Here is a 25,594-nt window from a genome sequence, read left to right on the forward strand (position 1 = left end):
TCCCCTCCATTAGACACTCGTCGTCCAACCGCAGATGAGATGCCTAAGCCCAGCCAGGGATGCTTTGCACCTCAGAGAGATGCTGCTGCTGCGTCTGCTGCTGCTGCTGCTGCTCAATAATTCATTCTCCAAACAATAATTAGGGGAGGGAGAGAGACGCAGAGGCTGCTTAAAAGTGGATGATTACTGGCAGTGATGTTGACCTAGCCCCTCCATCCTAACCCCCAATGACAAACACGTGTGCATGTATGTGCAGCTACGTGCAAACACACACACACACACACACACACACACACAAACACACACACACTCTAATGTCAACAACCACTCAAACTGACCTTATTTTTCCTATCAGGTTTCAAGGTTCCATTTGCCATTACCACTGACTCACCCTTTTAAAACAAGGGCTAATTTACCCATGGTAGCGTGGTGATTAATAAGGAGTGATGTGAACCGTGGATGGTGCTCCTGTACATCTACCCTGCAGTAGAGATACCAGTTACCCCCCCCCCACCCCCACCCCTCCCTGAGCATATGGTTACCCTACCTGTGTCCTACTTCAGGATGTGCCAGTGGAATGTGTTATCGTATTCACATATGAACGTCATCTATGCTCAGACATAAAAGGGTCGGAAGTGCACTGTGACTGCAAGTGTCAAACAGCGCTTCCCGCTAAGAGTGAGTCTGCACATTGAGAACATGCCACAGGCACATGGCGAACGAAGAACTGATGTCGCTCTCCAGCAGAACAACACGTGCAGATTTTGCCGAGCTTGCTGAATGTCACCATATTTTATGTCGCAGACCTTGATGCATACATATAGAGCCACCTACAGGTCAACATCTACAGCTCCCGAAGGAATCATCGTATGTCACAGAGGCACAAGTTTCATCTATAGTTGAAGTAGCTGGTTAGCAATTCCACAATTAGCGATGCAGTTGAAAACTCTCAGAAGTGATTACTATCAGTGAGTGATATTGTGAGTCTGCATCTAATTACATTTCTAGACTATTGCCAGCCTTTCATCAGTGTCCCATTACAGTTGGTGGTGGATGCTGCGTTGATGTGTAATCAGCCAATGCTGCCTGCTCTCATGACCTGTGAACCCTAATAGAGGGGTGGCTGGGGTCTACGCCTTCATGGGAGTGGTGGGTCTCACACTCACTGATTGATGTGGGGTTTCAGTCCAGGTCCCTCAGACTGATGAAGACACACTGCTTTGTCCTCAGGTGGCTTTTTGCAACCGAATGAGTTTGCTGCCAGCCGTCAGCCCTGTTTTTCACCCTATCTTGTTTTCTCATCGACAGCCGTCCTCTCTGCAGGGCTGACATTACTCATGTGTGTGTGAGTGGCATTTCAGGAGGTTGGCATTTGTAAAGCTCAGCTTGGCTGGAAGGCAAGCATTCTGTGTGAATGCAGTGACTTCATGATTCTGCGCTTTGAACTTCAGTTTGGAAATCACTTCATGCCACGGGTGCTTCATAGATAAATAGAATTAGATGGATATGTATATGTGATGCTTGTGTTCAGAGTCTTTATCAACCCTCAAACCAACTGTGAAAAAGTTTACACTTATGGCCCCTCCCACCCAATTCAGGTACGGTGGACCAAAGGGTATGATTACTGATGACATAAAGTTTTATATATAAATATTTGATAGTAACATTTGGTCAGCACAATTTACATACTAGGTGTGTACCATTGTCATGTTACAGTGCAAGTGTTTTCACAATATTACAAGATCTTGACAGTTGTGATGAAAGAGATCCAAAGAAACCAACCATACTGTACAAAACAGAAACCATGCATTGTACCAAAAAAGCTAATCTAACAATGAGTTAGGTGGAGTCATGAAAGATGACTTTTGAAAAATATTAGCCTCTCAACTAAAGCCCTGGTATTTGAAACAATTATAAAAAGAAAACACTAGTCATATATATAGCCACTCAACATGCACCTCAATAAAGACCTTCTCCTATTTTCTTAGAGAACTCACTGGTACTAGCATCAATCGAATGTCACACTTGTGGGTAGGTAACTTCAAAAATCACCTTGTAAGTCCATCTTGTTTTATTTTTTTAATAATGTCTATGTCGTGATTGGACCCCTTTGAGGCTTGCATGTTGGCTGCAGCTGGCTGCATTGGTCACGGTGAAGGCGGGGTCTTGAGGGAGTTGCAGGAACCCTGGCTCTCACCCGCAGCGACATGTCCAGACCACTGAAGGGGGAGACAAGACAAGTGATGGGGTCAGTCGAGGAGAAGGCAACAGTTGAGCACAACAGTTACTTCCTCAAGGGGAGGAAGTCAATGTGTGTGTGTGTGCTGGGCGTTGGGTGGTGGAGGGGGGGGGGAGAGAATTGCACGATAGCTGGAACTCACGATGGGCGAAGTTAGGAGAAATCTAATTTCAGACAAAACAGAGAGCACAAAGCTAGGGCGGAGAGGCGGCATGGTGCAGGGGGTGGAGGAGAGATTTAATTCTATTTCAGACATGGCCTGTCTCGTTCACTCTGCTCCCCCGTGGCTGATGCTACGTCCCTGCCCTCAAATCACTTGTTTCTGTGTCATTCCTATGATAATCCCCTTCCTGCCTCATGGTACAGAAGAGCAAACAACAACAACAAAAAAAAGAATAATTGAATAATTGAATTTCCTTTATTTGTCTGGTCTCAGTCTCATTTCTGTTTCATGTCATGGTTCGGGCGAACCTAAATGAGATTTTTAAAATGCTTATGACTGGGATAACTCTGGCCTTCAGTGTTTCTCAGTGAGTGTCTATTGAACGAAGCATCGGCTTGGTGCTTAAAAAAGTTATTGGTCGCTGATTGAAGTGTGTGTTGGTGGAGAGACTGTAACTTTGGCCTGAGTGGTTTGAATGATGCATTATTGATGAGGTATGTCTGTGGCCTGCAGGACAGTGGTATTTTACAATGATATCTAAAACCAGTTAAGTGTGAAAAGCCTGACGATTGAGTAAAATAAAGAAAACGAAGAGAAATAAATAAAGTGCCTTCTCAGATGCTGGCCTAATGGCCTACTGTGTCTTTGAGAAAAGCAGATGCCTCATTTCTATAACACAAATAGAGTATTATTATTCACAGTCAGAGTAAGTCTTTTGTCTTTCTCTTCACAGATATAAAAAGGACTTTTGACAAAAAAAGAGCACTGAACAACTTATCTGAAGGTTGTGAGTTACTTTTAGCATCAAATACATAATTGACAATCATGTTATTCAGTATTTGGTTTGCAGTGTACTGGTGTCTTAAAACAGTGTGCTAACTTAACCTAAATAACAGCCACATGAGTGTGTTTTCTCTCGTGTCAGACCTGCTTATACACACACACACACACACACACACACACACACACACACACACACACAGTCATTTGTGACATTATAATCATAATGCCAATTAAAACAAGTTGCCCTTTTTTGTCCTTCTTGGTCCTTCTTACCTCCACGAGGGAATGCCAGTGGGCAATGGGCTTGCGTGGGTAGCTCAGCATCTCGTTCCAGTGGTCACGTCCCAGACTCTCCGCCCCATTTCCCACCTTGCACACGCCGATCACCTCATTGTGTCCGACCCTGTGGGTACATGTTTCAAACACACTCTTTAAAACATGTACTTCAGAAAAATACAAAAAAAAGAGCAAACTTGCTCTCCTGCTGTGCTTGATTTGCTATCTTATTTATTCTCCAAAAAGCAGGAACTGCGTACGCTCCCCGACTCTCATCCCTATGGATGGCTGTGAGGCCTTGTTAGTCAGAGCAATGTTGATGATGTTGGGCAGATTCATCTTCTCATTAAATATTTACTCTGAGCAACAACTGGTGACTTAAGAGCCAAGCCTCTGTGTACTTGTTTGCTTCCCAAGTCAGCTCTGCCAGTACAGTATGCAAATAAAATAAAACAAAAGAACAATAACAAGACTGCTGATTCTACAGTGGGTAATTAAGTCAATGATACAGTTATCCTTTACTTGTTCAATGTGTTTTACATGGATACTTTTCTGGGGGATTTTTGCATCTAAAACCCTGATATGTAATATTATGCCACAACAAAAAATACCCAGTCCACTATCTATTGTAGTGTCATACCACTCAGATCACACGATACAACTATGTGTGTGTGTTAGCATGGAAGTCACCTCACCGATCATAATCCATCACAGCGATTGAAAGACTTATTTGGTCAATGTTTTCTGGGGGTACATCAAAAACTATGGCTTCATTGTAGACTGGGTTAAGAGTGTTGCGCTTGGTAGATGTCTTTCTCTTCTTCAGTCTGCGCCCGCTGCACATCAAAGAAACCTTCACATAGGGATCTGATAGAGACAACACAAAGAGACCAAGAACAGACCACAACCACATTAAAAGCAATGCAGCCAGTAAAACACAGTGTACACATTCACCAAATCTCAATAATCGAAGTCATTGCAATTGTTAAATTGTGGCCAATAAAAAGGCCAGACTTGGACACACTGATTACAAATGTATCTGTGAATCATTTACATTTACATTTAGTCATTTAGCAGACGCTTTTGTCCAAAGCGACGTACAAGGGAGAGAATATTCAAGCTATGCATCCTATGCTCTGGATGCAAAGGCAGGCTTATCAGTGAGTCACATGAATGAAGGTCGGTCGGTCCATGCAGTCCTACCAGAGGCTCCAGTGATGTCCATGGCTTTTAGATTTCTGGCTTTCACCATGGTGACGGTGAGCCGGCCTGCCGTGGGCAAGTAGCAGAGGGAGAACATGAGGTCGCCCAGGTCCACATTATCCTAAAAGAACAGAAACACAAAAGGAACAGCCCACAAATTACATGGATGAAAAAAAATCAGCAACAGATTATTGTTCCTTGACCTTAATCTACAGTATGTTGTTGTGTACCATTAAATGGCCTAGTATGCCATTAAATGCAGGACAGCATAGTAATTACCATTGTGTAGGGACACCTTGATTACCTCTACTTATAGATCACAAAAAACTTCCCAACCCCACACACACAAACCCCCCCCACCCCAGCCATTAAGTATGCTGCAAGTAGGCTCCAATCATGACTAATGTTCAATACTTTATGTAATGCTGTAGTTATATAACAAAATGTAATGATACACAAAAACATTTGAGTGCTGTGAAGTCTTCAACATTCTGAGGAGCCGTACAATTTATGTATTTTGTGTCAAGTGCTTTAGTGACCAAAGGCTAGAAAGATGCGCACATGTCCAATGATGTCTGTTTACTCAATGTGCCGGCTATGTAAGGTGGGGTGGGGTTGGGGAGTGTAGGCCTAGGTGCTTTATGTTTCATTCATTCATTTGCTAGACGCTTGACAGGTAAGGTATGCATTTTGTCAATGTGAGTACTCCTTGGGATGAGTACCCATGATTAACCCATTACTATACGCAGCTGCACCAGCTATGCTCCGGGAAAAGCTGGTCTAGCTTGACTGGCCTGAATGTAAGTAATTGATTACATTTAAATTGTATTTATATAGCGCCAACATAATAAAATTGCCACTTTACAGGAACCCTGAACCCTGGATTGATTCCACCTTCGTACAGAGGTTTTATTTGAGGCAGGCTTTAAGTTGTACATGTTTTAATCATTTTAGCATAGTATTTTAGCTTTTGAATATGAAATAATCTAAAACGTATATTTGGAATGAATATTTGAACAATAGATCTCACTCTGACAAGCACTAGTATGGCGTTCACGCCTGTAAATATGAGAAGACGTCTTGGCGTGCTGTGATGGATTCCGTCGCCTCACACCAAGCCTGAGTTTGCTCATGCAGAACCCTCAGTCCAATTATCACCTCTCTGAAAATAGAGTGTAATTATGAGGGTGTCAGGTTTTCCATTAGAGTCTTTCTGAATCACAAACACACTCCTCAAAAGGAAAAACGACTGTCCCACACTAATGGCCCATGTATGACAGTAAGAGCATGCGTGAGCGAAGCAAGTCGACCTGTCTAAAAAGTCTAGCAGACCTGATTAAGTGGCCACAGTATCTGGAGACACACAGTTATGCTTCAAGAATTCAGGTCTGCACTGATGCACATCACTGCTATTGATTATTCCATGGTTTTGTTTACTCGGAGTGGGCATGATGTTCATCATGCACTGTGCATTAATGGACCAGCGACTGACTGCGTTACGGGACGACATAATGGAGAGGACTGGCGGGTGCAGTTCACATATAAGTCATAAACCAGAATGACTGTTCGAGAGCGATACACAAGAGAGGTGAACCAGTGTCAATTACTGATGTATCGTAATGGATGGCCTTCACCAGCCACAATTTCAACTCTGGTAGGATCCGAGCCCGCTGCTGTACAGAACATATGGCCAAGCCTGCCATTACAGCATCCCCTAGCCATCAATCAGGCCCTAATGACCATGAATCCCACTTTTCTGGAGAGTGGGAAGGCTAAACGCTCTTAAGTGCATGATGCTGTCCATCCCTGGGCCATCCGCAGCCCCAGGCATGAATCCCCTGTTAAGCCCAGTGACTCGTCCATCCTCCCAGGTCCCGTTTGGAGAGCTGGACGAGGTGTGAAGCCTCAGGCATAACCCCTTCTCTCTCTCTCTCTCTCTCTCTCTCTCCATCTCACCTCTTTACCTCTCACCCTTTCTCTCTCCCTCTCACTGTTTCTCCCTCGCTGCCTCTCAGTGGGAGACACCATTCATTACACATCAGCGGAAAAGGTCACCTGGGCTCTCTGCAGAGGGGCTCATTATCGGCTGCGGTCACCTCCCAGAGTCTCGCGCCTGTTGGCCCTTTTCCGGCTGCATTCATTAAGCCACCGGGGCGGCGATGCTCGCAGTCAGCAGTGGGTGAGCTAGACTGAATTTTTCTCTCCCTCAAGTCAAAACAAATCAGGGGTCAGTCGCACTGCCATGACAAATGCAGTTTCAGCTTTTTTGCTGATGCATTGTAAAAAAAATAATACCCTTTGCCTAGAGGGACTTTACTGTAAGCTTTTCATGAATCTGTGACTAAACCTGATTGTTTTTGTTCCGAGGTTACAGGGTGCTTAGTGTAAAAGAGACATCGGTAGTAGATCTCTACTGACGAGCGTTGTGCTCATTAAGTGTGGACTTCCTTTCTTCTGGCTCTGCTTCTAAAACTTCAGTTCTAATTGGGTTCACATAAACAATGATCAGTGCCAGAAATGCAATCAGCATTATTTGCGCTGGAGGTCAAAAAGTCAATATTTACACATACAAGTCCAAAGTCCTTTCTTAAAGCCTTACTTTTGACCCCAGGAGACTTGTCAGAACAGGACATACAAAACAATCAGCAACAGTGCAATCACTCCACCCAAGCAGGAATGAGGTGGTAATGGTGGCAATATCGGGTGCAGTCCTACTCCTTTCTTTAGTATGTTACTCAGCCAAACTATAGAAATAGGAAATATGCTATGATGATCATAAACACTGTATGTGATTTGATGACACCAGAAATCTTGCATTATAGGAAAGTTATATAAATGTTATTTAACATATTCAACATGTTCCGGCTCCTATAGCACTATAGCATAAAGAAGAGCAAAGTGATAACAACACCAAGGTCATGTGTTTGATATTGAGTGAGCACACATAGTGATGAAAATGTACGTGGGCACTGTGTATGTCAAGTTGCTCTAGATGAATGTGCAACTGTAACATTGATGTGCACTAACATAAGGAATGTGGTGCCCTTTTAGTCTGTATAAAGGACTGGTTGCTCATTTTCAGTGCAATTAATGCGGAGATATTCAGTGAACATTCAATTTGTCCATGCGTTACAAAAAGTCATTAGCAACAGGCAGACGAGGTCAGGTCTGCGGCTATAAAATTAAAAACCCAGAACTGGAGCATCCCTGCATGCTCCGATGGCATCCAGCTGGCATCCAGAGGATTAGCAAACAGGGGGCACCGCCACAATTTCTTACCAATCCCTGTTTGTTTAAAAATCATTCAAATACAGTAGAGACAACCATACTATACTGTTCTAACCATACTGTTAGAAATGTCTATAAACACAACAGATCATTACTCTACTTTTCACTGGCTTGATTTTCCACGGAAATTGGAGGTGGCGCCACCTCAGTTTGAGCCCAATGCAAACACCACAAACACTAATGTTTCCTCATTCATTTTGAAGGGTATTAGAGGCGGAGTCATGAGAACAGATTCCTCTCCAACGGAATAATCCAATTACCCACTTCCATCTGCAGACTATAGGATAACAGTCGCCTCCATTCTCATAAGCACTTAAATCAAGTCAGTGGTGAAATTATGGTCACTTGTGCTCGGTCAATGAAATTACAGCAGAGCACTGAGGGCCATTGAAGAGAGAGAGCGAGAGAGCGAGAAAGGGAGAGAGGGAGAGAGAGATAGAGAGAGAGAGAGAGAGAGAGAGAGAGAGAGAGCGAGAGCAGGTAGAAAGAGAGAGAGAATGAGAGAGAGAATGAGTGAGATAGACAGAGACAGCAGATAGATAGAGAGCAGCAGTCTATCTTATGTGATTATCCACCTCACGCCTTCCCCCAAGACTCCTGCAGTCCTTGAAGGGCCTCTTAATAGGCACACAGCACTGTTCCTTGCCACTATGCAGACACTGAGAGCCGCATAGAGAGAAAGGAAGAGGGAGTCGGAGAGAGAGTCAGGACAGGATGAGGGGGGGGGGGGGAGAACACATAGAGGGATGGGAGAGCTGAAGAGGCTTTCAGGAGAAGAGGGAGAGCGAATTCCCTCCATGATGTTAATGCAATCAAGCAGCGTATTAATGTTATGCAATTATGACCTGTGCATGCATCATTAAAGCTGGAAGCTTGTCTTGCTGTGACCCCCATACCACACAAAAGAGAGTAGAATGGCTTGATATAATGGTGTAAACGGGAACGTTAATAATAATAAACATGTAAAAAAAAAATAGCTCAATCAGTCGCTGATTTGGTCAATGACATGTTCAAGTTGTTACAGTAAAAGTAAGCCTGGCTGTCAAAAGCCAACCGAATATGTTTTGAAAATCTTCTGAAAGTCTTCTTTGCAGGTCACCACTGATGGTTATGTTTGCAGTACTTTAGGATGCATGACATGCATTATTTTACAGAGCATGCAATGACCCAAATATTGCCTTTCATTAGACCTTTTCAAGTTGGGCCAAAACATACCATTACTCAAGAGGATCACACTGAGCACAGCTCTTGAGATATTTAAGGTGGTGGAGAATCACTTTACAGCAAAGATGAGGGGAAGGATGTGTTATTGAATAGCACATTTGAAACCACCAGAACTAAAGGGTAAAAGGAAAAAGAGGTATTGCTTAAATTTCTTAAACACACAAAGGCACTATTTTTAAAAAGGCTAGACATTCTTCATAACTGGAAATAAACATCTACAACCTTAATCTGTGTTACTGGGGCAGGAAATGACAATTATTCATTTTGTTAATGGTTGTTGTTGTAGTAGTAGTAGTAGTAGTAATAGTAGGAGTAGAAGACAAATTAATTCCCTTGTAGTTTTCAGATAGGAAACTATGACATGCTACACTGTGTCACTGTATCTAACACTTTTTTAAATTAACTTATTTTAACTTTGCCCTGCTGTGAAAGTAATGAATGTTCCTTAAGCTACTGCAGAACATATAAACAGATTAAGAAAGTTTTTGGATGAAAACTCAAGCAAGTCTTCGACCTGAAAGCATAGGAATGGAAACCTGCATATTTTAAGAGTTTTTAAATAACTGTTTAACTGTGTGAATTTTACTGAATTATTCTGAACCATTCACAAAGTTTTACTGAACAGGAACCATTCACAAAGATGACTGGTACAATTGTGCTACTATCTCCAGTGGAGTTGTTAACACTATCTGAATCTTTGGATGTTATCCATGATTGTTGGTGGAGGTGAATCTTGACAGGCCAGCTCAGAGCTGTAAATCATCCCCCACTGACCTTTAAAGGCTTAAAGATTAAGACGGACTCAATCTGTTCCTCCAGCTGAGAGAAATGGATTGCCATTTGCATTGCATTAATTCTGCTGTGATTTATTTATAGCCGACCCTTAAATATGGCATCGGTGAGACGGCAGAAAAAAAAAAGCACAAGTAGATGTGTTCAAAAACGATGGTGTGAACTCGTGCTAATTCAAAAGCGTTTCACAAGTACCAACTCGCAAACAACTGCCACCAAAGACAAGGTCCAGCTTCCCTGAAGTGGGGTTCTGCACGTATGTATTGCAATTACTGATCTGACCTTGGAAGCTGGGGATTATCTAGCTAATGACATCTGCAGCAAAGTGTTTTAATCAGACATAACAGAGGGCATAGGGTCAAGTGATGAGCATGTTCCATTTCATCACGCCACTCTCAATCCATCCATTTAATAAGCCCCTTGTTAAACAGCAAGTTTATTTAAATCGATAAATTGACCCAATGTTGCGTAAAGGAAGAAAGACGCAGGGCGGTAATATTCAAGGGCTTTTTCTGGCTCTTAACTAAAAGCCTGGTGGAAGACCAGAGGCTGATAGTGCCACGTATCGAGTGGTAGATAAATTAAGAAATTTGGGGGATAATTAAGAAAAGGTTAGCTCCAGACACCAATGAGTTCCATTCATAAAACTCTTCATCTTCATCATCAGACAAATGAAATTGATCTTTTATATCTCGAGGCTTTCAATAAAAGCCTTATAGAGATAGATAGCCCCTCTAGAAGGTTGTGGGGCAATCTGAATTGAGAAGAGTGAGAGCAAAGGCTCTTCTTAGACCAGCTCTTGTGCTGTTGTTTCAGGATATCACTGTGTATCCTCTCAATTCCAATGCCATTGAGAATTTGCAACACTCCAATTTTCTCAAGGCACATTAAAAACATCAACTATGAATTTCAACACTTTTGGACGAGCAATCAAAATTGCAATTACACAGTTTGGGTCTAATTTCTGTGATAATTAGAATGCTGGACACTTACGCGGCCAATCTACGACTCGTAATTTTTTCATGTTCCGGCACACCTCAAGATAAATGAAACTGGCCTTTTTCTAGGTCTCAAGTTAACTCATAGGAATTGCTTGGCTGCATGGAAAAAAAACAATTATATAAGACTGAGATGGAGAGAGAGTAGACATGAGTGGACACTCGTGCTCAACAGTAGCACCTAAATACAGTACACATACAAAGTACACATACGAAGTATAGCAGCCCGCTGCTCCAGAGACCCTCGTTGCACATACCTTATTCATAGCGATGTTGCACTGTAAATTTAATGTGAGTTTAGGATTTCAAAGTCACAATGGGAGATTGGAAATATAACCAGGCCTTGAGCAATAATTTATGCATGCACTGTATGGCTGGTCCTCCAGTGTCCATGTGTCTCTGATCCCCCAGAGGTGTGGCCCAGTTATAGGGCCTGGAAGTGCCTGATGTCATTCCACTTCTTTGAAACCCACCTCTGGGTCAGAAGTGAGATCCCAAAGAACAACATCAGTGAACTCACTCACAGGGGATCCCAGTAGACTTCAACGTCAACCCTCAAAAGGATATAAAGTTTGGCCTACACACCAAAGCAACAGAGTACATGTCAATGTGGCAGAGTGGTGAATTCTGATGAGCATGTTCAACTGCATCATGTGCCGTGGATTGGAAAACTCCACAGATTAGTACTGATTTATCAGAAACACACACCCAATTCTGCTTTGACTGTCAAAAGAGAACCCGACTGACAAACAGAGCTTATTTTCTGTTTGTTTACAACTGAGGATTTCCATAGCGATGCCTATGTTCAAAAAATGTCTTTGAAGAGAACTTAATCACTGGGGATGTGGGGGAGTGAAGATAGACGTGACAGTCAGAAGGTGATCTCTCTTTTTTCTCCTACATCCCAACGCTGTTGAGTAACAACAGAATTCGCCCGCATTATACTCCGCATATTCATGTCACAGCAAACCCAGTCCTGCTTTTTCGGATTTAGGTCACTTCTACACACGCTTCCTGGTGTGTGTGATCATTAAATATTCACTCCTCTCAAAGTATATTTTTATAATACCGCCTCTGAAGCACTGGGAAGATTGGGGGGAGGGTGGGGTGGGTAGGAATGGATATGTGAGAGGAAATAACGGCACGGAAACACTTTTAGTCTAGCCCTATATAACAGTCAGAAAGCATTTGGCAGGCATTTTAGGAGTGATCTTCTGCTTTTCAGCTTGGGGCGCAGCAATGCTGAAGCCTGCGCAAGAAGTCTGCAGTGAATCCCATTTGCCAGCTGTGGCCAGCTGTGCATGGATAAAGGGCTGTAGTAATATGGGCTCCCTTCCCTGCTCAATCCTCGTTTTGGCACGGTGGTTCCGGCTTGGGAAGCCATGGGGTTGGGGATGTGAGTATAATCCAATCTGAGAGTGGTCACTAAGCACTGCCTAATTAATTAGTGGACGACAGGAGCGCCGTTGTGTGGCTTCCTCTATATTTAGAGGCCTGAAATGTTGGCCTGACTGGCAGGCCACAGAGGGACTGGCCTCAGGGGTTTACCTGTGCCGTTCTCTGTCTGGGTCAACGTCGGTTCGGTGCACATCGGAGTCGACCTGAAAGGAACCTATTTGAGCGTAACGCCCTCATTTCTTTGTGTTGACCACTTGAGGATGGAATTAAGCTGTCTAGATGAGACTGATGATCGAATGTGTTTGGAGATGAGGGCTCAGATCAGTCACAATCTGTGCTGCCATGTTATATTTGGGACAACCGGGCGCAAATCTATCATCTCATTCTGGGGTCCTGTTGCAATCATCAAAGTGATGGCTATCTTAAACCAGATCCATTAACAGATTAGAACAGAGTCCATTAGCCTTTGGAAGTAGCGCAGAGTCTCTCAACTTTCTGTATAATGACTTGCTCCAGTGAGATTTTGAGTCTGGGCTTGTCCTTGGCTTGCTTGAGGTGGGAAATTCACAAAGCTCATTTACTTTGATCAGGGGAGCAAAACTGTCCAACGGCTATGGGACACAGACTGACCGACTAATCAAACCGGCACCGGAACCTTTCCACTATTTATATCACCCATAACACATTAACCCATTCTAGAATAGAGGCCAACTGCTTACAAGAAAAACTACTACTACAAGTTCCATGTTGTATAGGGTCTTCAATTACCAATTAATACAAATATATCTGCAGAAAAAAAACATTTGATTCTATTTGCTCCTATTCAATTAGCATGGACAATTCATTGTCAAATCAATTATCACTTCAATCTTGCTTGTCTACCTGAGTAAATGTATTTTTCTGGAAACTGTGTGAAAATCATGCCTGACAGCTCCATCAATAGACACAGTGTTCGCATTGATCTCCTGTGAAAATCACTGACCAGACCATGTGCATATGATAGCCCCTGACACATTCAACTCCGGCGATTCTCTGCAGTTTATCGACTGCTGACCAGTGCAAACCTCTGCGGTGAAGCGAGCGTGACAGATTGGTGTTACTCACGGAGGTGACATAGAGGATGTCCCTGCACAGCCTGGTCTCTTGCGGGAAGTCAGGCAGGTCCAGGAAGTTGTCCACCACCACCTGACCGATGAGGTCATGGCGCGTGAAGCGGTCAAAGTCGTAGACGCTGAAGTGCAGCTTCCTCACGGGCAGCTCGGCATATGCGACAGGGAAGAGGAAGACCTCGTCGAACACGGGGTTCAGAGTCTTACGGTGCACCTTGGTCTGGTGTTTGGTCTTCCGCTCGGGCAGCAGGTAGATCTTCACGTAAGGGTCAGAGGTGCCAGAGAAGTCCTTGGCAGGCAGGTCCTCGGCCCGGTGGATCTTGACGATGAGCTGCTCCAGGTCGCAGTCATATTTGATGACGAAGTGAAGCCTGCCGCAGCCGTCGGATTGGCGGTCGTCGTCTGTGTCGACTGAGCGCTGCTTGTACAGCTCGGGTTTGATCCGTCCCAAAGTTGCCAGCGACTCCTGCCTCTGGAACTGAGCCATGTTGAAGTCTGGGTTGGACAGGTTCATCTGCCGGCGGATGGAGTTATGCCTGCCACGACAAGAATAGAGATGTTCATTTTACTTTGATCTGGGGCGAATTGAATTTGTTCAATATTTTATGAATCGATAAACGCCACTGAATTTTTTTATCTGCTACACTCAGTGAATGTCTAGATATACTGATATTACTTTTTGTACCACTTAGTTTCAAATGTATGAAGAACTCGATTGTCTGCTAGGTACTGTATGTGTTATGTTTGTACAGTGTCTTAATACAATATATATATATATATACACACTATATCATTGTTTTTATTATTATTACTTTTTATTTTGCTACACAAAATGTGCATAACCTGAATATGGTATAAGTGCCAGGTGACCCAGGCTTGCTTATAGAGCAGAAGCAGTCCCAGCAGGTTGTCCTTAGAGGAACTGCCAAGCCCCCTGTCTATAGTATGGGGTAATGAATCCAGAGAGAGCAGGACTGACCGCACAGATGAGGTGGGCTCTGTGATCTGGCGCTGCACGCGCGGGAAGTGCGTGCGGTTCTCTTTGGCCTTGCTCTGGGCCTCAAGGTGGATGTCGGGCGACGTGTGGCTGATCTTCATGGCCGACTCGGGGAGCAGCGGTGGCAGCGGCCCCGAGGGCTCCCTCATGCACTCCTGGCTGTAGTCCTGCTCCACTCCGTCCTCCTCGCTCAGCACCGGCTGCTGCTCGCCCTCCTTCTGGCCCGAGGGGAAAAAGCGCTCCTGCCATGGCACCCACCACAGCTTGTAGGACACGAAGACAGAGACCCCAAAAAGGGCCAGGCCACAGGTGGTAACCAGCAGAGACAGCAGACTCACGGACACATCTGTGTGGGGGGGGGAGAGAGAGAGAGACAGAGAGGGATGAGAATACAAATGGGACATGTCATTAGGGATGATAGCAGGGAAAGAGAATATTAAGTAGAGAGCAGAGCTGGATGGATGGATGGCGTGGTTTCATTTATCAATTAGTGTCCCTTGGACAGTGGACTGTACCTGCATTGTTTTGAGGACAAAGAACAGGACAAAGAACAGGATGATCAATACTAATATGTAAAAGCGCATATGACATATAACCCTTCTCATTTTAACAAAGTGATTGGGTTCCAAGAAATGGCAATGACATAAATATATCTGCCCCCCTTCTCCTCCCTGACATTTGCAATTGTTGTGGATTACGTCTCCGAGATACGAGGTAATAAATAAATGACACACAGGCAGGTCAGCCTAAGCCTCGCTCCAGGAGCCCACGCCCGGCTTCACATGTAAATGATCTGATCAGGGATCACAAGCAAAACAAATGGTGCACTGTTTCGTATGCTGATACACCAACACTGACGCATACCAATGGACATATAACTATGAAGAATATGTCTGGTGAGATGTACACTACACTATATACCATTGATTCCACCACCAAAATTGTCATCTGCAGTGACAGTGGCTTTTCTAATAATGCCAAGATGTCAGTGACTATAATAAAATAATTTATTACACACAGACAGACACACACAGACACACACACACACACACACAGACACACAGACAGACACACAGACAGACAGACAGACAGACAGACAAACACACACAGACACACACACACACACAGACACACAGACAGACACACAGACAGACAGACAGACAAACACACACAGACACACACACACACACACACACACACACACACACACACACACACACACACACACACACACACACACACAGACACACACAGACAGACAGACAGACAGACAGACAGACACACACAGACAGACAGACAGACAAACACACACAGACAGACAGACACAAACACACACACACACACACATACACACACACACACACACAGACACACAGACACACACACACACACACACACACACACACACACACACACACACAATTACAATCACTGTGCCTTTGCTTTACGCAGACCTTAATTATTACTTAATTATTACAATGCCCTAATTCATATGTAAAGCCAAATGAATGAATTAATTACTAACTTTAGCTGAGAGCAGCAATACACGGGACCAAACACAGCAGCAATATGAACAACTGCCTGTGGCCAAAGTGACACAACCAACCAAACAACAACAACCAAACAAATTTCAGCTTTCATGTGAACTCATACATTATGAGTATGTATATAACCTATACATTATCATTTTGATTCTATCATTTTGATTTCTTCTAGAGCCTTGTGGCCCCTCTGGATAGAGCACCAACGACGTTCCTGTTTAGCACTACCTGCTTAACCTGGAGATCAACGCAAAAGTCTGGGTACTCATTGGGTGTTCAACCTTAAGATTGCTGAAAGACTCCTCTACCTCCTGAACCCCTGTTGCCCCAGACCACTGTCGCCCCAGTAAGCCAATGAATAACTGGAACAAATGGAGGAGATTGAGCAGGCAGCAAAATCGTGAGACAACTGGCGGTATGACTCTCAGGTCATGATTGCATTTCTGAGATGGGTAAATGCTTTTTAAAACGTCTTATGTCTGCACAATCTGTGTGGGTCAGGTATTCAAACACTGTCAGTCATTTTAGAGATTCAATTAAATGTGAAGGTGGAGAGAAAGAGAAAGTGTTTTTTTTTCCAATTTAATTTAATTTAATCTCAGAATGGTGAACAAAACAGCATAACTGTGAAGACGCAAGGAATAGAATGATAAGGAAAAATGGTTCTTGACCACCTTAAGAAATTACATTTTTGAGTTTCTTGAAGGCAAGGTGATGCCTTAAACCGAAACATGTATCTCACAAGCCAAATGTATCACATACACACAATAGCCTTGCTGAGATAGAGCCTACAGTCAGACTAATTTAGCACGTACACACAATAGCCTTGCTGAGATACAGCCTACAGTCAGACTAATTTAGCACATACACACAATAGCCTTGCTGAGATACAGCCTACAGTCAGACTAATTTAGCACATACACACAATAGCCTTGCTGAGATACAGCCTACAGTCAGACTAATTTAGCACGTACACACAATAGCCTTGCTGATATAGAGCCTACAGTCAGACTAGGGGCATTATTGTACAGGGTCTAAAAACTGGTGAAAATATTTCTTAGTCCATTCCCAATCATTATCAGGTTTCATCAAAACATACCCACTCCAAACTGGTCATCTGTCGTTCTAGTGCTTGACCTTTCTTTAGGACAACTGCAAAATCATCATTGTGGAGTGCTCCATTTGTATTTTTGGGTCTAATCAACATGCACACCAACGGTTTGAAATCAAGAGCTGTTCGTCACTGAGTAAGATGCTGGTTTTGTTTGTGTGTTTTAAATATGTATCTAGGACACATCCAATTTCATCACTGCTGTCTGTCACTTGTTTGGGTAAAAATAATAATTTCCCTCGTTTAGGACCTATGAAGCCATGCAGTTGTGTTTGTAACACTGGCCCATGGCAGAGACTTTCTTACCAGGCAATAGTCATCGTGATGTCATCCTAACCACCTAGATACTGAAGTAATCTTTGAGAAACATAAATGAACTAGAGATGAATTTCCGAAAAATGCGAATGTGATTGCATTTAGAGCAGCTGCCGGCCGTTGCATACCGTAACCGTTGCAATTACGTGGATGCTAACCCTTCGCCCTACGAAAGGTTTCAGTCTCCTTCCACCTGTTGGATGAGCAATAAATATCAACTAACAAGGCGCAGGACAGCAATTCTCTAAAACCCAAAGACCCACTGACACTCTGACTGGCACACATAAGTAGACAACATTCACTCTGCTAATAAAATATGAATCAGTAGACGTTCAAAATGAGTTGTTGGTCTCACTTTATTGTGTGCAATGCACCTTATTGAGATCTAGGAGGAACTCGATCACTTAGTTCCTCTGAAGAACTGTTGTCTTTGCCTTCTCTCTACAGAAAGTTGGCAATCAAGACTCTTTTCATTAGTGGTACCTCGGTGGTGGACTGACCTACCTAGTGCTATTCGATCCGATGCTTTTCTGATAATGACTGATGGACTATACATTTATTTTTAAGCTAATTGTATGGTTAATTGCCAAAATGATTAAAGAAACCTCAAACAATATTTCATATTGAATGATTTTATTGCTGTTTTGTGGCTTCCGCTGAGAAAAAGTAGTTCTTCACACAAATAGAACCTTAAAGTTTCAGGTGTTACGTAGGAATGTATTACTTGTTGACTTTCAGTTACAATAAGTAAACGGACTACTTGCGGAATTATATGAAAGATGTGAATCAGAAGCACCAAACCTGCTGCCAATGGTAGCGGTCATTCATTTTTTTTAAATCCAAACGTTTGAATGGCGTATTCAATAATAACGAGTTTTAATGGGCTGTTTCTAAGCCAATTTAAGACAAAAATTCTGATTTAGGCCTAAACTGTCATGGTTTATGGTATTATCTCGGTCACCTATAGGCACAGTTCATGGTAAAATGGTAAAATCAGGCTCTGAGCAACGCATATCAATGGAATGTTTTGATTAGCTCAGCGTTGTTGGGCTTCATGGGACACAGATTGCAACAAACCATAGTCTGCTTGAAAAAACTGACATAATGAAATGATTTTATATGATATAATATCAATGATTACATTATATTATATTATTATCACCTGCATACCTGCCAAGTTAACATGATTGAAATTCGTGAGGTCAATGATTGAAACCGCCCTCACCGCCCACAAAGATAAATATTTGACCATAAATCCCTGTTACGTTTAAACAGACCTTACTATCTAAACCAGTGGTTCTCAAAGTGGGGGGCGCGCCCCCCTGGGGGGGCGCGAACACTCTCCAGGGGGGGCGCGATGTCACAGACGGAGAAAAAAATGAACTACCGCCGACCTGTCACTGGTTAGTGAAAGCTCCCTCAGTGGCGAAATGCAAGGGGCTGGACTGACCCAAACAAATCAAATACGGGTTTGCTCCTGATCCACCAATCAAAACGGAGTTTTATCATTTGAACGCGAGTTGCACATAAGTTTCCGAGTATAAAAAAAAAACGCAGGCATTGGTAAGCGCTCACCCTGAGACGACACTTTGCAGAGTTTGTTCAATTTCTCTTGTTTCCTGTATCATTCAGATATTCATTGCTTTATAAACAGTCTTTTAAAAGATTCACTCCTTCCTTAGTAATACCTTACTGCGCTTGCAGTGGGTCTATTCGTAGCCTATTCTAAGGATTAATTTGCTCCACAGTCTTTTGAAAAAGCTCGTAGCCCGAGAGCTAGCCTAGCTAGCTACCTTCTTCCAACTGCAGCTAGCCCTTTTCTCCTTAACACCTACCTTTACATTTTTGTACCATCCACCGTGTTGCAACAAATAAAACACCAGCACTTGAATACTATTTTTTGCTGTCCCTGTCTACATTGTGTACAGTTAGTTTTGTTAGGAATCATTGCCTAGCACAGCCTTATCCATATCCATTATTCACTTCACACACACTGTATCAGCAAACAAACAAAACTATGGACACGTTTCTGATTCGTAAAAGTCAGAAAGAGAAGCCTGTGGACTTCTTTAAACATGAACGTGATGGCCTCCAGCAACAACGAACCACCATCTCCAAGCAGTGTATGCAGGCATCTTATGTAGTTGCTCATAGAATCGCTAAGCTTGGCCGACCCCATACAATTTCCGAAACACTGATTTTGCCGGCCGCGCAAGACGTGTAGAATAGGAGCTAAACTCAGCGCAATACCTATGTCAAATGACACTGTATCACGCCGAATATCAGAAATCAGTTTGGGTCCTATTTCAAAGAGGACTACCGTTCATTCGCCTAAGTTCGAGATCCATTTCTCTGCTCAGCAGACGAGCTGTCAATAGACATGAAAGAGCAGCTGAAGAGTGACAGTAGACTTAAGCATCTCCCCTATTTCGTCATTCTGGATAGCAATGATCAGCTTTGCCTTAAAAATGCCCCTCCTTTTCGCGTCGACATATTTGTGCCAGGCAGGCTTTTCAAGACTGACTGCGCTCAAAACTAAATACCGCAACCGCGCACAGATCGAGGATGACCTGAGGATATGTTTGTCAAACATTGCCCCAAGATTTGAGGACCTTTGCAGTGCAAAGCAGGCTTATGTCTCACATTGACAGACCTGTAGGATTTTTTTGTAAAGATCACAAGAGGCCCATAATAATAACAGTATCCAAATGATAGCAATAATAACACTAATTATTATTATGATAATAATACAATAATAATAATTGGTCGATAGTCATTAATTATAATAATAATAACATAATGATGGTGATAATAATGAATAGCCTACTAATAGGCCTACTATTACTGATAATAATAATAACAATAATAATAATAATAATAATAAATAGTTATAATAATTATCTGTATGGGCCTAACAATAGCCTAACCTTGACATGTCAGGCCTATCAATAACAATATGCTATCTATCTATCTATCTATCTATATATGGTGGTGTAGTTGAGGGCGGTGGCGGCGGGCCGCGCGCTGGGGGGGGCCCCAACTACCCCTAACCAGCTTTGGGGGGGCCCAGCTTACAAAAGTTTGAGAACCCCTGATCTAAACCTTACTATCTAACCTACAGTTGTATAGTAATGTTAGTCACCCAATACGCTGGGCTAATACGCAGATACGCAACATCGTTTAGCATTATGCTAGTAGCTTGGCAGCTCTGTCTATATGACCATTTATGAGCTGTCTGTTGATTACTAATCAAAATGATAGTGACAGACATGTGCTATGTAGCGAAAGGCTAAGTTCTGTTACCACGTTAGCTGTTGGCTGGAGCTACTTGAGTTGCTAGTTATCATAGATATTAAGTTTCCTTTTCACTACGGTGACCACCTGTCCGGATTCTGTCTAGACAGTTTGGCTTTCGAGCCACGTGTCTGGGCCTAGGTTGAGTGTTCTCCTTTTAGGGTATTTGTCCTCCTTTTTGACATGTGGCACATGCAACCACAAACAACGCATGTAAGTAGCAATGCTGGAGTGGCACACACTCTCAGTCCCACCCTACCCCCCAACTGACAACACTATCAGCGCACCATCCCCCAACTGACAACACTATCAGCGCACCATCCCCCAACTGACAACTGACACATTTTTGAGGTGTCCTCCTTTTTGCCCCAGTGTTATTAACATTTTTACATTTAGAGATGCAATAGACAATATAAAACAATTGGGTTCTATTGAATTATTTAGCTGTTTCTGATTGGACGAGAGACGTTCCATGAGTTGGAATATCCCAGGACATCCCAACTCTGACTTTTCACAGCTAATAATAAATCACTCCGCGATGAAACATTCTATAGCACGTTGATACAATTAAGCGATAACCGTTAATTCAAAGCTCTTATAATTCCAAAAGACGTTGACAATAGAACTATTTTTTTGTTGCGGAGAAACAATGGCGAAATAAACATTTTTTAATCAATAACTTCGTGTTTAAATGTTAATTGGTTGACTATAAAATTGTTTTATAAAAGCAATATAGTACTCCGGCCTCGTGGCTACGGCCGAACACCACCCGTGGGAATATCCCTTACCTACCCCACTCGCACTCGTACTATATTGCTTAAATATTGCCAATACTGTCTTTCATTTACTGTTGTTTTGTTATTTGTTTTGTTTTTCATCAAAAACTTGTCTGACTTCTAAAAGAAACTTCTATGCATCAGCTTGTTTTATGTTTTATTTTAGTTCTGCTGTTGAGCACTTGGCTAAATATTTTATCTCTGGACACACCAAAGCGACACCTCCATACATGATAATAAGTGTTTATGATCCTGTCACCATAATTGTTTTGGATGCTCTCTTTTAAGATACATTCTCAAATGAAGAAAACATCTCTAGGCTCTGAACAATTTCAATCAGACATGAAATACCATCTAGAATCATAAGACACACACTCTTGAAAGTGGAAGCCTCAAGGCTAACCAGGACTTTAAAAATGATGTGCACTACAGAACATCTCCAAGAGAATATCTTTTGATGAAAATCTAGGTCTGTACCGAACAACAAACGAAAGGCATTTGGCTCAAGGTTCCTGTATGATTAAAGAAACAGTTTCAGCGCATTTTGATATTGATTTTCAGAAAAGAACAAAGATGGCAGTTTGCCTTCTGCCAAAGGTGGGGAGTAATTGAAAAGTTCATGAGTCATGTCTCAAGTCTCAGACCCTTTCCCCCTTTTTCTCAAATATCACCTAAGAACAGTGGCCTCAGGTCTTTCACATCAAATTACTTATCAAGACCAGTTAAGCACAAAATACGTTATTTTAAGACCGAATATGTACAATTCATGAGGCTTGGCATATGGACTGCTGCCTCCACGGCTGAGAGACCTCATCCTCCCGGCTTGGTTCCTAGTAAAATACAAGAGAGCTCTCACGTTCATGGGACCTTGATGCATACAGAGAAGAGCAGGCAGTACGACGTCTGGTAGCGCACTACAGGCCTGCTGGAGAGAGACATGGGCATCCATACCAAACAGCAAACTTGTTATAATTTAGGTACTGTACTTGGCTTGACTAAAACCAATCTACACATCCACAACATATTGAAGCATTTACAAGAATTCAGGACACTGGACTTTTCGCAAGACGTAGAAAAGTAGTCCTTCTACTCATCACACTGGGAGGATATGATACAATGAACTCATCAAGCCTAAAGTCAATTCCATTTTTGCTGCAGCAGTGACAAGGACCAAAAATGTTAATGTCTTTGACTTGCACTCAAGCACCCAATTATTACTTCTCAAATTAAATACCTGGGCAGGACTCCGACCTAGATGCCGTCTAATGCCTGTCGATATCTGCCATGCCAGTGATACTATTTGGACAGCAACAACTGATGGAGATCATTTCCAAACACTGTTAATGACTTAAGAATATAATATTCAAGTGCCTTGTATTATTAATTACCTTATATGAATCATGTACTTATGTAAGCAGGAACATGGCTTTTCTGTGTTTCTGCGTGTGTAACTAAGATTATTAGGTGCCACTTAGTCTGCATATGTACAAGAGCATGTTTAGACCAGAAGTGATAAGAAGGGACGAACTGTGCTTCTTCCAATCTTGTGCAAAACTTCCATCCTTGCCTCGAGCGTCAGAAATCCACCACGTGGTTATCCCTGCTGAACACTCAACTTCTGTCTATATAAACCTTGTGCGATGTGTTTAATATTGCTTCACTTTCAGCCTTGTGCTGGGAGTGAGCCCGATTGCAATTGTTGTTTGTCTAATAAATATACTTATATGCAGCTCCGGAGTCCTGAGGTAACTAGGGTGAATTTTCACCTATCATATATCCTATAATACCCCAGCGTAACGTCACTATTCTTTGATATCTTGACCTCTCACTCTCTTTTCACACTGTCTGTCATTATCCAACAATCCACTCATCAATGTATCGGTCAACTATAAATACCCCATATCTACAGTATCTATCTATCTATCTATCTATATCTATCTGTGTGTGTGTGTGTGTGTGTGTGTGTGTGTGTGTGTGTGTGTGTGTGTGTGTGTGTGTGTGTGCATTAGGGCACACATGTGATTAACCTCTGACAGTGTGGCTCTCCCATGAGTTTCATTATGGAAGTCTCTCCACCATAAATTCTCTTGTGTTATGCGCGGTGGACCTTCTCACCCAGCAAGTGGGCGCGCCTGAAAGGAAACGCCTATCATCTATAGAAAGGGCAGTCTCAGCTGTTGCCTTTCATTAAAGCCTAGTTTAATATCTCTTGGGGGGCAGGCTCAACAATCATGGCTCAATACACCCCTCAGCAGCTGAACACAGCGTATGTCAATAACAGAGAGGTTGCAAGGGACTCTGTCCATTTGTAGGCAACACAGAGAGGGTGGGGCTGATACTCTTCTCCAGTGTCTCCCGTAAAGCTCCATTATCAAGCAGAGAGAGGGGGGCAGGAGGGCTGGGGCTGTGAGGAGATGTTTATGTTGCACAGTACACCATCATTTCACATCGTCAACTCGAGCAGGCTCTATAAAAAGTTGTTGGATACAGTAGAAGCAGTCAGCTCTCATTAGCCCATGCGACTTGGGATGAGCACTGGTCCTGAAAAGGGCCTCTGCTATTATCACAGTTGGTTTACTTGTCAATTATCATCATCTTGAGAATGTAATTGACCTACTGATATCTTTGCCGACTATGGAGAAGAAAGCAAAACCATTCAGGAGAAGCGTTGTGTAAGAGGCAACACCTTAGGGTTCTTCCATTAGTACTCACGGGGGTTGGCTTTGAAAGATTTCAGAGAGATCAGTAATAGCACAGTCCTACACAGCATGTATTCACATTAAAATGTGGATGTCATAACATTCACATTTACTCATACTACAGCATATATAACAAATAGTCCTACAGAATATCTGACTATATCTGACTAATGTGGGGGAAATGTTATTTGAATTGAACAACCACTTGTTCAGGAGCTTATGGTTAAAATGAGTTTAAAGGTTATTGCATCGCCTCCCTGTTGGCTGCAGAAACTTTACGAAATTGTTTTAATGCATCTTCACTGCACTGGCACATAACACAGATATACCTTACAAGATCTGCTGATCGTTGGGTGGGGCTGTCGCCCACCCACCCTGACAGATAAAAAGACTAATTCGACATGTTCTACCTGAAACGTGGACGATTCAGAAATCCATATCACTGTCGAATAAGACATTGGCAATTTTACATATTAGACAAGACTTATTTGCAAAACATTTGAATGATTGAATGATTATCTAAACAACTAGATTTGTTATTAAAGTTGTAAAACTCGCTGATTTCAATTCTGAAGACAAGCCTGATTAAATCATACGAATGCGCTCATGTCGTTACCTGACTCAGTTTGAGGTCTTGCAAGATCTCGGAAATAATAGACGAAATCCAAACAGTTATCGTTTTGCACTTCCCCCTTTGAGCAAAGATCCGACAGCAGTTCCAGCGCCTTTCGACAGATCTCATCCTCTCTGTCTGCAGGCATTTCCCCCCAGCATCCTTCTGGATTGACGGGGTCCTGGGCGGCTCCACACCTCTCCGCTCGCTTATCTGAACAGTGATACCCGGCACTTTGCAACTCCACGCATGCCAAAGCGCTCTAAGCATCAGCCGAGTCGTCCCGAAACAAAATTATTGCTGGTTAAAGTATTTCTTAGTTTTGCTGTTAAAAGGAAACTTGTTAATGTTTTCCAGTGAAGTGCAACTGGTGAATCACCCGGTGCCTCTCCGCATCCGTCCACAATATTGGTAGTGCTGGAACTGAATGGTAGACTGGCGCTCATGAATGGATAGCTCCGACTGCACTCTCTTGTTTCTCAATGTAAACGCAATCCAGTTTTTTTGCAGCCCAGCTGGCCTCTTTATCGTACCCTGAGCCGAACGTGATTCTCCCTTATTTATCCACAGAGCCGCCCATTCCAGTGTTATGATAATGAGGGGAATAATTCATGAGTTTTGGTCAGCTTGATACTATTTCAAAATCTACTTGAGAGCTGAGACAGTCGACACATACATATATCTGTAGGTTTGTAGGTTTTTCATCCCTCATGGATAAAAACAAAACCGAGAATTTAAAGCATTTATGTGACATATTATTTTACTTTGTCTTCCA

At 42.8% G+C, this 25,594-nt stretch overlaps 1 protein-coding gene across 1 annotated transcript; it reads right to left on the reverse strand.

The window, feature by feature from the left end:
* Positions 1 to 1,616: 1,616 nt before the first annotated feature.
* On the reverse strand, positions 1,617 to 25,355 carry syt9b (synaptotagmin IXb). Its single transcript, XM_012839107.3, has 7 exons — positions 24,823 to 25,355; positions 14,453 to 14,816; positions 13,469 to 14,009; positions 4,665 to 4,785; positions 4,157 to 4,328; positions 3,459 to 3,588; positions 1,617 to 2,219 (listed from the first exon to the last, which is right to left on the reverse strand). The coding sequence occupies exons 1-7, from the start codon at positions 24,965 to 24,967 to the stop codon at positions 2,148 to 2,150; spliced, it is 1,545 nt and encodes a 514-aa protein (XP_012694561.2). The 5' UTR covers positions 24,968 to 25,355; the 3' UTR covers positions 1,617 to 2,147.
* Between the last annotated feature and the right edge of the window lie 239 nt (positions 25,356 to 25,594).

This window comes from Clupea harengus, chromosome 3 (genome assembly GCF_900700415.2).
Source record: "Clupea harengus chromosome 3, Ch_v2.0.2, whole genome shotgun sequence".
Taxonomy (NCBI): Eukaryota; Metazoa; Chordata; class Actinopteri; order Clupeiformes; family Clupeidae; genus Clupea; species Clupea harengus.